General features: G+C 33.6%; 1 protein-coding gene across 2 annotated transcripts; it reads left to right on the top strand.

Annotated features, from left to right (window-relative positions):
- Window positions 1–5,910: 5,910 nt before the first annotated feature.
- LOC132299973 (cold-regulated protein 28) lies at window positions 5,911–13,509 on the top strand. Of its 2 annotated transcripts, XR_009480246.1 has the most exons (6): window positions 5,911–6,218; window positions 9,410–9,589; window positions 9,741–10,023; window positions 10,169–10,299; window positions 12,591–12,700; window positions 12,813–12,831. XR_009480246.1 is itself a non-coding variant. In XM_059796896.1 (5 exons), exons 1-5 carry the CDS (start codon window positions 6,072–6,074, stop codon window positions 12,837–12,839), a joined length of 747 nt encoding a protein of 248 aa, XP_059652879.1. In that variant the 5' UTR covers window positions 5,911–6,071; the 3' UTR covers window positions 12,840–13,509. The 2 variants fall into 2 exon arrangements, 1 of the variants encoding a protein (XP_059652879.1); XM_059796896.1 differs by lacking the exon at window positions 10,169–10,299 and having other exon boundaries at window positions 12,813–13,509.
- The last annotated feature ends 47 nt before the right edge of the window (window positions 13,510–13,556 follow it).

Raw genomic sequence — 13,556 nt, 5'->3', positions numbered from 1 at the left:
ACATCTTATCTGGGTCTACATTATCAAAATTTGAGATTTTTCCTCTTATGTATGTCATAGGGTGTGATTTCTCAAAAATACCCCCATGATGCACTTCAATGGTGTACTTACCATCCATCTACAACAACATAATTAAATAAACAAGTGGGCTAAGTGAATAAGTGTATAGATCATCAATTCAATCATTAAGTGTACAGACAAATTATTATCAGCAAGTGTGCACATACATTAAATAGGTGTAAAAAAAAATTCATATTACAAAGACAATTTAATGAATGACAACCAACAAAATTTTATACATATGGACTATCTAACCACTACAAAGCATAAAAAAACACATATTCAATAGAGGGACCACCAATGACATGAATAATTTTATACTATTTCATTAAGACAAAGTTCACTAATCGAGACAACTTTTGAACAAAAAAAAAAAAAAGATTGCAGAAAAAAGGCTTGAAAGTAACTATATCAATAGAATATGGCATAAAAAGCTAAAAATTATGCAACATAAAAGCAGACAATATTTGACAAAAAATAATGGCACAAATAAGGCTTGAAAGCAACTAAATCAACAGAAAAAGACACAAAAAACCTAAAAATTAAGCAACACAAAGACAGACAACATTTGAGAAAGAAAAGGTAGAAAAAAGGCGAAAACAAGTCATCAACAGAAAAAGGCAAAAAAAAAACTAAAAATCAAGTGACACAAAGGTATCAAAAAATTACTTGAAAACAACAACATCAACATCATATGTAGACTTCGAATCCTTTCAAAATGAAAATATGCTTTATACATACCAAGAAAACAACGACAATGGTTATAAAACTACTAAAAAAATCATCTACAAACTCAACTTAGAAATGGTTTCAATCAATTATTTAGAGTAAGAGAGTTACTGATGTAGGCTTCAACACTTGCAGCAAGAGAGATGTTAAGGTTTTAGTCACGTTTTAGCAAGAGATCGAGGACTTGCAAAGCTCTGCAACTGTTAGTTGATAAAGACAAAAAATGACGCCACTGGGGTTGTGTGGTTGAGGGAATATATCTGTAGCCTTATCACAATTGCCTTGTTTTCGCCTTTTCATTGGTCTTTTAGATTTCACTTTCCACATCATCAACTGCAGATTTTCTTAGCCTTAAACTGTGTCATTTTATTTAGGGTACAATGGTCTTTTGGCATTTCCGGTACCGGAATGTTGACTCAAGGAGTAAATTGTAACAAATGCATAGTTTGGGGTTTTTTTTTTTTGTAATTCAGGGGGTTAGTTGCAATACCCCAATAGTTCAGGGGGTTTTTGCATTTTACCCTTATGTTTTATATCGAATGTAAAAATGATTGGTAACCAAGTTAGACCTATGACTAAAAACTTCAAGTTTGAACCTTAAAAATGAAAATGGTTTCATGATATATAGCAATAAGTCAACTTGAAGGAAGGCCTCAATGTCTCAAAAATAATTTTTGATTTTTCTTCTAGATTTAGCTTAATTGAATCTGGTTTTCTACATAGTTCTTGAACTTCTCTTTTCGTAGAGTTTTTTTAGAATGAGTTAGTCCCAAATTTTCATAAATGGTTCTTGTACTAGATGAATAATGAGGTAAGAATTTAATCAATATGTATAAGATAAAAGTGGTGGTCTAAATACTAACAAGTTTTGGGGTCTTATCACAAATTTTCTTAAGATTTGGGGTCTAATTATAATTTTAAAAAATAAGGTCCATGTCTTGGTAATTTGTTCTGACACCAGTAACATCTAATATGGGCCTCATAACGCCAACATCACATACTTTTTTTTTCTTTTTTTCTTTTTTTTCATATACTTACGTCTCTTTATATGTGTATATTATATCTTCATACGCGAAGAGTGAGATCATTAATTGTTGACCATGTTCTGTATAAATCTCTTGTTCACTTGTAAACTCTATCATTTTATACACACACACACACACACATGCATGTTTTGTACCTTATGGAGTTTATATTTTCATATATTTTTCAATTATTTATAGTTTTATATAATTAAACAGTTTCAGGCCTAGAATGTCTTAGAGAGTAATAATTGTCACCTCAAAAGAAACAAAATAAGGTTTTTCATTTATGGATGAATGAAAACTATAAACAATTAAAAATTATATGAAAAAAAATTATATAATTTACAAAACATTTATAAATAAATACTATATAAAAATTCTATATATTATAAAATCTAAAAGGGTACCAACAATTTTTAGATTGTAATAATTGTTACCTCAAAAGAAACAAAATATATTAGAAAATCCAAAAGGTACTTAAAATGTACGACAAACTATTCGAAACTATAATTTTATGAATTCTTAAACTATAACTCATTGAAAATAAAAGTATTACAAAATTATTTATTTCTCAATCTTTATCTTTTTTGTATATCTCATTTCTTCATTAAATGAATCATTGTCAAGTGTCAATTCTTTTAATTCTTCCATCGCAAAATAAGTTTTCACGACTTGTTGTTGAGTATTGTCTATCTTTACCAGAAAAAGAAAAGATTTTTCTTTGCAATTTGTCACTTTGTTGCTGAATTCATCCATGTCCTATAAAAAGAACAAATATAATTTAGAGCTATTAAGAAATTTAAGTAAGTATTTTTTTTAAAATTTAATTAAAATTTTATGAATAAGGGTGAAAAATTACCTCAATCTGTAATTGTAGTAAATCATCTAGTGAACAATTTATTAATGTTTGGCAATCATTTAGTGAAAAATTTCGTGTTAGAGTTTTAATAAATATTTTATTTGAATTTTATTAGGTAATAATTTTTAGGTAATTTTTTTATATAAAAACTCTTTTTTTATATTAATAAATAAAATACTGAAACTCTTTGCATATTTAATAATACTCTTGATCTCAGTCAAAAGGGCCGAGAAATGTTAGCCAAAAGGCCGACCCAAAAAAATTTAGTACTTCAGTTGATCTTAGCCAAAAAGCTGAGAAAAGTTAGCCAAAATGCCGAGAAAGTAGTAATACACTTGATCTTAGCCAAAAGGCCAGCCCAAAAAAATTTAGTACTATACTTGATCTTAGCCAAAAGGAGGTGTGATTATAATTTTTTTAGATCTATAGTTTTATAAGAGGCTTCTATGTAATCTTTTTAACTTAAAACCAATATGGGACAAGAAAAATGAATTTTATTAGGTAATTTGTAATTTGAATTAAACTCTTTAAATTAATTTTTGTAAATTTAATTAGGTAATTTGTAATTTGAATTAAACTCTTTAAATAATTTTTAGTTAATTTTTTGTCTCTTTTTTTTATATCAATAAATAAATACTGAAAGACTGAAACTCTTTGCATATTTAATAGTAGTAGCTAAAAGGCCGAGAAAGTAATACTACACTTAATCTTAACCAAAAGGTTAAGAAAGGTTAACCAAAAGGCTGACCCAAAAAAATTTAGTACTACACTTGATCTTAGTCAAAAGCCAAGAAAGGTTAGTCAAAAGGCCGATAAATGTGTGATTATTATTTCTTTAAGTTTATAGTTTTATAAGAGACTACCATGTAATCCTTTGAACTTAAAATCAATGTGGGACAAGAAAAATGAATTTTATTAGGTAATTTGTAATTTGAATTAAACTCTTTAAATTAATTTTTATAAATTTTATTAGGTAATTTGTAATTTGAATTAAACTTTTTAAATAATTTTTAGGTAATTTTTTATCTCTTTTTTTATATTAATAAATAAATACTGAAATATTGAAATACTAAAGACTGAAACTCTTTGCACATTTAATAATAGTATAGATATATAATCTAGTGTGGGAAATGGTTTTGGGTGTTGTCTTTGCTGTTACCATTTACAAAATCTGGTCAAGTAAAAATTCATCTCTCTACAGCGGCACTAAAGATTTTGCTATTTATGCTGTCAGGACTATCATTTGGGATGTGCTTGCCTATCTTGATTTTAGGTTTGAAGATTTGTTACTCATTTTTAGTACTTGATGTTGAGTTTCTCTGATTTATTTCTTTGTTGCATCTACTGAAAATGGGCTTTTTCTAGGCCAGCTTTGTAATAGGGGAATGTCTCCTTGTGAATTGGAATTCTTTTTCTTTTCTTTTTATACAAAACACCATTCAGGAACAAAAAAAAAAAAAAAAGTGTGGGAAATGGTAATGAGGAGTTTGAGACAGAGATATCGTTCGTCCCTTCAATTTTTTCACCTTCATAACAATTTTAAAATTTATTGAAATTTTCAAAACATCTCATATTTCCATTTTTATTTATATATTCAGTTTCTCAAAACTGTCCCAAATCCCGCCCCGTCAAGGTGAGAATTTTTGCCATCCCTACTTGGGTTTTTTTTTTTTTTTTTTTTTTTCTTCATGACTTAAGATATGAAACAAAATGAGGGTTAAGATTTTCTCCTATGCTTGTGTGTGTGTGTATATATATATATACTTAATCTATTTTAATAATATATCATAATATATAAGGGTAACTTAATAAATTTATAATATATTCAAGGCGAATAACTCTGTCCCAAAATTAGGGCTGCAACTTGGGCGGGCTAACCCAGCCCAACCCAAGCCCAACCCTTAATTTTGAAAATTGGGTTTTAAATTTCCAAATCGGGTTCATGTTCGGGTTGGGTTTTGTCAAAACCCAGGCATATTCGGGTTGGACTCGGGCTCAACCCGAACCCAACCCGAAACCCAATTTTTTTTTTTTTTTCTTCCTTTCTCTCTCCTCTCTCTTCTTTCTCTTTCTCTCTCCGCTGCTTGAGAGTTGAGAGATAGCGGCGACTCCACCGGTGCCAGGAAAACCTCCAGAGACGGCGACCTCTGCCGGATAGACGAGAATATCACCAGATCCGTCAACACAAATCTTCCTACTTTCTGCAACTTGTAATTTGTCGACGAAGAGGAAATGAAATTCCTTTTTTCCAAACAGAGAGGGGGTAAGCTTAAGAGTTGAGAGACAGCGGCTGAAGCTTGCGAACGGCGAACCTGAACTGGAACAGCGGGCGATGGAAACTGAAAGATCTGGGTTTTTATTTTTTGAACAATCTGAAATGATATGCCGATCTGGTTTTGATTTTTTGAACAATCTAAAATGATATGCCGTGGGTTTTGAACTTTTGATTCTTACATACAGATAGATAAAACTGAAATATAGGTTTTGAACTTCTGATGATTCTTATAGATTTTGTAATTTACAGTTGGAGAGGGAGAGAGAGAGAGAGGGGGTTCAGCGAGAATGGAGATGGGGCGATAGGGGAGGCTGAAGTGATTTGCCCTAAAAATATTTTGCTTTAATATATAATATTTTATATATATTATATTATATTAATATAATATGATATATATATATATATAATATAATATATTATATATAAATTTCCAAAAAAAAAATAAAAATAAAAAACTCAACCCGTCAACCTGATCCAACCCGCCCGAAAATATTTGATCCGAGTTATGATCATAACTCATGTTAAGTTTAATTCGGGTTGACCCAACCCAACTCACTTCGAATTGAAGCTGAGTTGGGACTGGGCTGAGTTAGGCAAGCCCAGATTGCAGCCCTACCCAAAATTGTCCAAAAACTAGCCTAATTTTTCAAATCAATCCCATCCCGAATTACAGAATTAGTTTTCGAAAATCACCCCCAAACCGGGCGGAGCGGTCATGTCAGGGTGCGAATTTATGCAATCTAGTGGTGGAATTTTCCTATTTTATTTTTTAACTAGAGACAAAATTGAAGAAAGGATCAAAAAAAAAGACACATGTCCTAAAATAAAGAGCACTGTCCTATTCCAAAGTGCTTTCGTGACTTACATTAGTTACAAGTGTCCCTCGCCAAAAATATCTGACAATAGCCCAAGATATTATCATCCTGATGAACATGTCACTCATTTGATGTCATCGACGCGTGTAAAAGCGCTGCTATTTGGCCCCACCGGCACGGCCTTTCTTTCTCTCTCCCCCCTCTCTCTTCTTCTTCTTCCACCAAGACACACCACCCCGAGGGTTTCTCTGCTAAATCTAGCGGTAAATCCTTATTGATTTAAGAAATTCACATTGTCTGAACGGAAAATGGGAGAGAATCTCCGGCCTTGGATGTCGTCGGCACCGCCGGATCTTGGTTGCATAAACGAATTGACTCGGTCCAACTCGGACTCGTTTTCTCTGACTCATGAGAATTTAAAAGATATATGTAACCAGAATGCCTATGGCAGACCGGTAATTCTTTTATTTCTTGTGTTTTTCGTCATATTTTGATTTTTTGTAATTTTTTTTTTATGCATGTTTGTGTAGATATTTTCAGTAGGTATGGACAAAGTTTATTTGGATTTATTGAGATATTGTGTGTGAATTGATTAGGGTTTAGAAAGTAAGGCTATCTCCTCCCATATGAGGATGAAATTGGGATTAATTCATTCAACTGTAAGTTAGGTAACATGGTGCATTATTGTTAAATATTTGGAGAAGAAATAGATTGAAGTGTGGTTAAATTCCGAGTAATAACAATAATTATTATTATTTTGGTAAAAAAGAAATTCCTTATAGGGTAATTGTTATAACATAAGGTAATTTTGAATTTTTGAGATATGATATCTTTATGTTTAGTTTCTATTTTTATTTATTTATTATTTATTATTATTATTATGGATAATTAGAATTCTGAAGAAAAGCAAAATGGTCTGCTCACTAATGGAACCATCTATCTCTATATGCTATGTGAGGTGAAAAAACAAAGTCCTTACATTTTCAATTCTTTATCTCATAGGCTACATGTCTCTCATTCTCAAGTCTCAAAAGACTATTCTAGATTTTTATTCATAGAGTCCTACTCCAAGTCCTTGTTAGACAAGGCTTACAGCTTCTTAGTACCAGAGAGTTTCCGAAAAAGAACTATCTTAATTAAGGTAATACTCTAAAATAGAAGCCTATCAAATCAGGAATTTACACATATAACATATATCAAGCTTGACTAAAATTCAATCAAGTCTGTTATTCTCTTCCATGACTGTTAGTTTGGATGAATAATCATAGCTCCTATCTTGCACGCCAGAACCACCATTTAGAGTTTTTTACCTACGGATCATTCTTACAAGCCTGTTTGACTTTAGGGCCTTTCATCAAATGAGTCAACTCCTCGCTCTTTGGATCGCATGCTGAGCCATCACTATTCTGCAACAAGTTCTAGTGTCACCATTTGCATTGCTCAATTGTCAAACCTTCACCATGATTCGTCAAACTTCAGGCCATGGAACCCATCACGTTTTTGTTATAATTGCAATACATGAGGTGATTGACTCCACCTGTAAGGTGCAACTGAAATCTAATTAGAATTGTTTAGACTCCTAGTGTGTTTGTGGATCTCCTGTGTACTTGTCTAGAGTAATTCATAACTACGACTTTGATGGTGAATTCCCAAGTAAGAATCTTCAGCTCTAATACCATTTCTTGTGCATAAATGGAAGTTACTATCCTTGTTACTTGTGCATAAGTGTAGAGATTTAGTCGCAAATAATAATAATGATCACATAAGAAACACGAGTTGTGTGGTTCAGCACCACCACTCTACACCTACAGATGGGAATAGATTCACTGTAAATATTGTACAGGATTACAAAGTAGAGAATACCATCAATTGGGTCAGGCGCTAATATCTGAATCTTGCTTGGTGCTTAGCGTATGAGGCGGCCAATACTTGATCCCTACTACGGTAGAGTACTTGAGGCTTCCATGCTTGCCAGTGCTCTTCTCAAGCATGGAAGGACAAGCATTCTGTCCTTCCATGCTTGCCAGTAGTGTTCTCATAACTTTACTAACCATCTCTACAGGCTAAAGGAGGTGAAAAGAGTAAACGACTCATACACTCAACTCTCTTTAATGAGACTACACCTATCTCATTCTCACAAGGCTTAAACAATAGCCCGAGTATTTTTTTATTGGCTTATTCCAAGTCCTTGTTGGACAAGGTCCTAAATTTCTTATTATCTAAAAATTTCCGAACAAGAACTTATCGTATCAAAATGCAACTGTAGAATAGAAACCTTGTTAAATTAGGTATTGGAAACATATCACAACAGTCTGCATTGCTGCCAAAAACAAAAATGACCACAACTTGTTGGATTTAGTACTAGAGAAAAAAACATTACTTATATTTGAACGAGGAACCTAGGGAGTAAGATTTGAATCAACTCGCTCTATTTAACTTTTTTAGTTTAATTGATTTTCATATGGGAAAATTTAGGAGGGTCTTGCATAGATGCTTGCATTTTAGTGTTGCCATTGTTGAAGGCACCGGTAGAAAAGAAATCTTCCAAGTTCCAACAAATGTGAGGAAGCACCCTTAACTTTGTTCAGGGTGGTGAATGTTAGTTATCCTAGATGAGCTAGCACATGGTATAATGACTAGGAAACTTGTCTATTTCCTCTTTGGGATCTTATTAGATTTTTTGAAGATGTGACCGAGATATAACTACCTTGTAAGCTTTGCTTAAATGGATATGGTTTAATGAGATCTTAAATGAGAGAAAAAAAAAAAAAAAAAAAAAAAAAAAAAAAAAAAAAAAAAAAATTCAAATTAGATTACTTGTGCTATAGGTTCTAGTGGCTGCAAGCTCAACCTTGGAGATAATTTAATCCGTGAATGTTAGTTATCCTAGATGAGCTAGCACATGGTATAATGACTAGGAAACTTATCTATTTCCTGTTTGGGATCTTATTAGATTTTTTGAAGATGTGACCGAGATATAACTACCTTGTAAGCTTTGTTTAAATGGATATGGTTTAATGAGATCTTAAATGAGAGAAAAAAAAGTTCAAATTAGATTACTTGTGCTGTAGGGTCTAGTGGCTGCGAGCTCATCCTTGGAGATAATTTAATCCGTGAATGTTAGTTATCCTAGATGAGCTAGCACATGGTATAATGACTAGGAAACTTGTCTATTTCCTGTTTGGGATCTTATTAGATTTTTTGAAGATGTGACCGAGATATAACTACCTTGTAAGCTTTGTTTAAATGAATATGGTTTAATGAGATCTTAAATGAGAGAGAAAAAAAAGTTCAAATTAGATTACTTGTGCTATAGGTTCTAGTGGCTGCAAGCTCAACCTTGGAGATAATTTAATCCTTATAGAGTTGAGAATGAGGTAATTGAAATAACACAATACTGTAGGATGTGGATAGTATGGTGTAGGTGAAATTAGTGTCCCCTTCAATCAAGGGAAATTTATTATCTAATTGAATATTAAGTTCTACAGTCTCCTCATCACTATTTTTCTGTTATTTAAAATGAAAAAAATATATATCAAACAAGCATTTAAAATTCTCATGTCTCATAATTGGATCAGCACTTTAAATATTAAAATATGGTCCTGGAAGTTTTGACATTCTTATGTTAATTTTTTTTCCATACCAGGGTCACTGCACAGCATGGACAGATGGGAAGCACAGTTTATATCTTGATTCTTTGGAGGCATCTTTTGTTCACCAGTTGCATCAGTCAAAGGGTTTGCTTGCCTGGTGCTCAGCACAGAACACGTGTGATCCAAATTTGTCCTGTCAATTACCTTCCAACACTTGTAATTCTTCCGACCAGGTGAGCCTTCTAATTCATTTCACAGCTCCAGGGTATTAGTTTCTGCTCTTGCATCTCCTCCAAGCAGCACCACAGTCCTACCCTGAATATTCCTTTTGGCATTAATTTTTTAAATGTTTTCTTGAATCTTTGATTATTATTGTTTTTCCAGTTCATGGTTCGACAAGGTGGCTGTTACCGGAAAATCAAATTTGAAAGGAATCAACCTGCATTGGATTCTCATGTTAATCTGAATGGTTCACAGATGCATAATTTTGGATGCACAGGTAAAAGCCATACCATAGCACCAGCTAATTTGCAAAAACGAAGAAGGCTTTGTGGTGAGGAGACGTCTCTAAGAGGCAAAGGAACTTTCTCCGACAGATTAGTGGCAAGTTTGGAGCAGCTTCCCATATGCCATCAATATCATCTGGATTCAGTTGGCAGTATTACAGGTCAGTTTATGAAAAAAGTTTGTGTGTTCTGAAAGACTATGTTGGTTAATATGAATGGCATGATTTTTCCTCCTTACTTATTCATGCTTTGCATTGGTGTTTCCATTTTCATCTCTGGTTTGTCATGGTACTATCACACATGCAGAGGCACAAACATACGCATTTATTTATCCGGGGATAAGAGGAGGTGATGGAGTTTTTGGATACTTTATATTTACTGGATAGATTGGGAGGACCAAAGGTTGAGACGAGATGGGGAGCTTTGGAAAGAAGAAGGTCTGGCCTTTGACTTTAATTCATATTTAATGGTTTTGACTGGCACTTCTGTGGCCCTCTTTCCTTCATAAGGCATTTGGGCCCTCTTTCCTTCATGGTCAGTACACTATGTGAAAATCATCAGTACGCTATGTGAAAATCAACATGTTTTTTCCTTTAGCAAGGTAAGGGCAAGTCTTTGTGATTGTTGTTTGTGGGTGGATAATCTCATTCTTCTTATTTTCCATAGATTGGTAAGAGAGGTTGTGCTTTGTTGTTGACTTTGTCTAGGGTGACGTATGTGAACCCTAGATCAGTGGCTATACTTCTTGATAGCTGGAGAGGTAGTAGAATTAGTCACAGGAGAAGGAAATATTGATGCCACCTCTCCGTGCTTGATTTGGTGTACTTGGTGGAGAGTTGAAGCAGTGGACGAACCGATCCATTTATTAAAGAATAATTTTTGGGTATATTGTTTAATCATGTCATGGGATAGAGAGGGTCTATGAGGCTTTTCTGGACTGCGTAGAGCATTTGGGATTTTTTTGTTCCTTACTGGGGGGTTGTGTACTATGCATTACACATATATGAGTTCATTTGGTGCTTTTTAGTAATAAAACTTTTACTCCTCAAAAAAACAAAAGGGAGAGAGAGAGAGAGAGAGAGAAAAGGAAGAGGATAGTACAAGTGAAATGACAGAGATAAATGATGTTGAACTGTTCTAAAGGAAATTCAAATTGCATAGGATATTAATCTACTTTTATGCCACTTACACTGCTATTGGTTCAAAGCATTATCTGAATGAGCTTCTTAGTCATGTGTCACTTGTGGTGGTGGCTTGAGGCCAGTAAAGCCGAATTGAGCCGAGTGGTGTTTTACTCAAGTTCACCTCAAATTTATTAACAAGCTCCATATCGAAGCTCAAAGTTTATTGGTGGGAGATCTCAAATGACCTTCTACTTGAGCCTATCTTGATCCGAGCTCAAGCATATACTATTGGAAGAATAAAGTCCCACCTGTAAGTTTTGGCATTTGCTATATTTGTTGTCACAAAACAACTACCCAAGTGCCTGTAGTCTCATATAAAACATACTGATTTATAATATTTTGGTTAATTACCGTACCAAGCTGTAACATTCTGCTCCTTGTGCTACCGAGCGCTGTCGTGTATTTATTTTGGAAAATGTTTTCTTTCAAAGGCTTTTAGTTTCTTAACTGCAATTTGTTAGAAGGTTATTTATATTTTAACGAGAAGTCCATTGATATGATATGACGAGTCAATTTTGTACTTTTCTTGCTTCCTTCTGTCTTTTAGTTTGGCTTAGAAGTTAAATTATCTGTTTGTTTGGAGAACCATATTTGTTTGCTTTTTATTAGCTGATGAAAATTAAGATAATTAGTCTTCTTGTTCGAAGCATTAAATGTTTGGAATTTTCTACGACACCATTGAAAAAAAAAATTCAAGAATTTAGTGCCGTGGGTGGTTTTTGGGATACCATGCTGAAACGTCTTGAGCATAAAATTTTGGTAATTAAAGATTCTATTGTTTTGGTACAAAGTGGAATAAGAAGCATGGACACCCCTAAAAGGTCTTCATAGCAGTGTTGACACGTGTTAGACCTGGATATGCATCAAGACGTCTCAACATATGTCTTGACATGTGAAGAAATGTGTCCTCTATATATGTTATTATTTTTTTAAATCAGACACATGGCTGTGTGCGGCAAGAGGGCTTTCAAAAGAATTTTTTTACAAAATAAGGGGGGGGGGGGGGGGGGGGGGGGGGGGGGGTGTGGGTCAAATAATAGAATGTGAATGTTTTGTGGATTTAGAAAAAGAAGATAAATGGAAGCTGAAACGAAGCAGAGGAAGAATGAACACAAGGGAGAGGTATTCTGACAATCTCCAATGAGTGCTCACAGACCACAACCGTATAAAATGAAAAATCATTTACAGGATCAATTAGTATTTCCAAGGAAAAATGCATTATAATACCTTATTGGAATTACATAAAAGGAACACTGGATTATTTCTTACAGTTAACACATCTAATTGGTGACTACCACATAACTAGAGGGAAAGCATGTCCAGGGGAAAATGATTTCAGGTGATGATGATGTTGCTATATAAGTATCCGTAATCAATTTGCATATTATAGGCAAGGGAGAAGACTAGAATTTTTATTATTGCTGAAACCTTAGGGTCCCAAGCTATGGGTGTGAAGTATGTTAATCTTATTGCTTCAACTCATCTCAATTGATTTTTTTTTTTTTAATATTTATAAAATATTTGAATAATCGGGTTTCCTGCAGAAGTTTCGGATCAGAATTTTGTCGATGAAGACCGAGAAGAGAAGTCGAGCAGTTTGTCTATGGCAAAAAGGTTGAAGACGGCTGCAGCTGATACTTCAAGCAAAGATCAAGTATTGCTCGAGTTGATCTTGTGTCATCCATTTGATTTATGTATTACACGTCAATTCAAGCTGATAAAAGTATTGGAGTCTCACTTATATCCTTTCTCCCTTGTCATTTCAGATTGTGCCTCAGTCAAGGTTCATATAACAACACTCAATTGTCAGTAACGCTTCAGAAAGAGAAGATCAAGCATCAGAAGAGCTTGAGAGCTTTGTCTGTGCAGAACCTGATGTGAAATATTTTTAAAAAGACAGCTGAGATGTTACTTGAAATCTGAAAAATAAAGTATAAATATTGATAAACCAACTGAAGGAGAAAAACTTTGATTTCCTCCTGGTGCCACATTGAGAAGAAACAACCTGCTATATAATTCCAATGAAAGGAGTTGAGGAAGACATCTTTCTGAAGTAGGGTCTAGCTTAATGATGTGTAAATGCTGCCATAGTATATATTTTTTTATCGAAAACCAGTAGGAATGAAAATTCAACATCATTTTTACTATATGTATGTATATTTTACTAGATTCATAGATGAAGAGTTGATGATATTTACTAAGCTGGTTAGCTGTATGGGCAGTTGGGAACTCTCTCTCTCTCTCTCTGTTTTGTCAATTTGGTTTATCATAGATGGGAAGTGTAATTTGTGGATTACTTCTTTATAACTGTGTACTTTGTAGCTGAGAGGTCAGCCATATTTTTTGTTACCTGCCGGCTGCATTGGTTTTATTTTTGTCACTTGTTTTCTAGTTTGAGAGAGAACGACATTCTTGAATTGTTAACATTTCATTTTTGATTCGAAGAGTTCCAAAATTTGACCTTAAGAGCACCATGTTTATTTTTGTTTCTTCTCTTCATAATTTCTTTT

This window comes from Cornus florida, unplaced genomic scaffold (genome assembly GCF_030987335.1).
Source record: "Cornus florida cultivar Cherokee Brave unplaced genomic scaffold, ASM3098733v1 CherokeeBrave_3.0.0_Hap2_Chr03, whole genome shotgun sequence".
Taxonomy (NCBI): Eukaryota; Viridiplantae; Streptophyta; class Magnoliopsida; order Cornales; family Cornaceae; genus Cornus; species Cornus florida.
The sequence above is the reverse complement of the archived record's forward strand: the minus strand, read 5'-3'. Positions and strand labels throughout refer to the sequence as shown.

What these genes read in the sequence shown, in the direction of transcription:
- LOC132299973 (XM_059796896.1), top strand. Translation starts at nt 6,072, where the DNA reads ATGGGAGAGAATCTCCGGCCTTGGATGTCGTCGGCACCGCCGGATCTT. An exon ending in AGAATGCCTATGGCAGACCG is followed by an intron (nt 6,219 to 9,409) that starts GTAATTCTTTTA and finishes TTTCCATACCAG; the next exon opens with GGTCACTGCACAGCATGGAC. An exon ending in ATACTTCAAGCAAAGATCAA is followed by an intron (nt 12,701 to 12,812) that starts GTATTGCTCGAG and finishes TTGTCATTTCAG; the next exon opens with ATTGTGCCTCAGTCAAGGTT.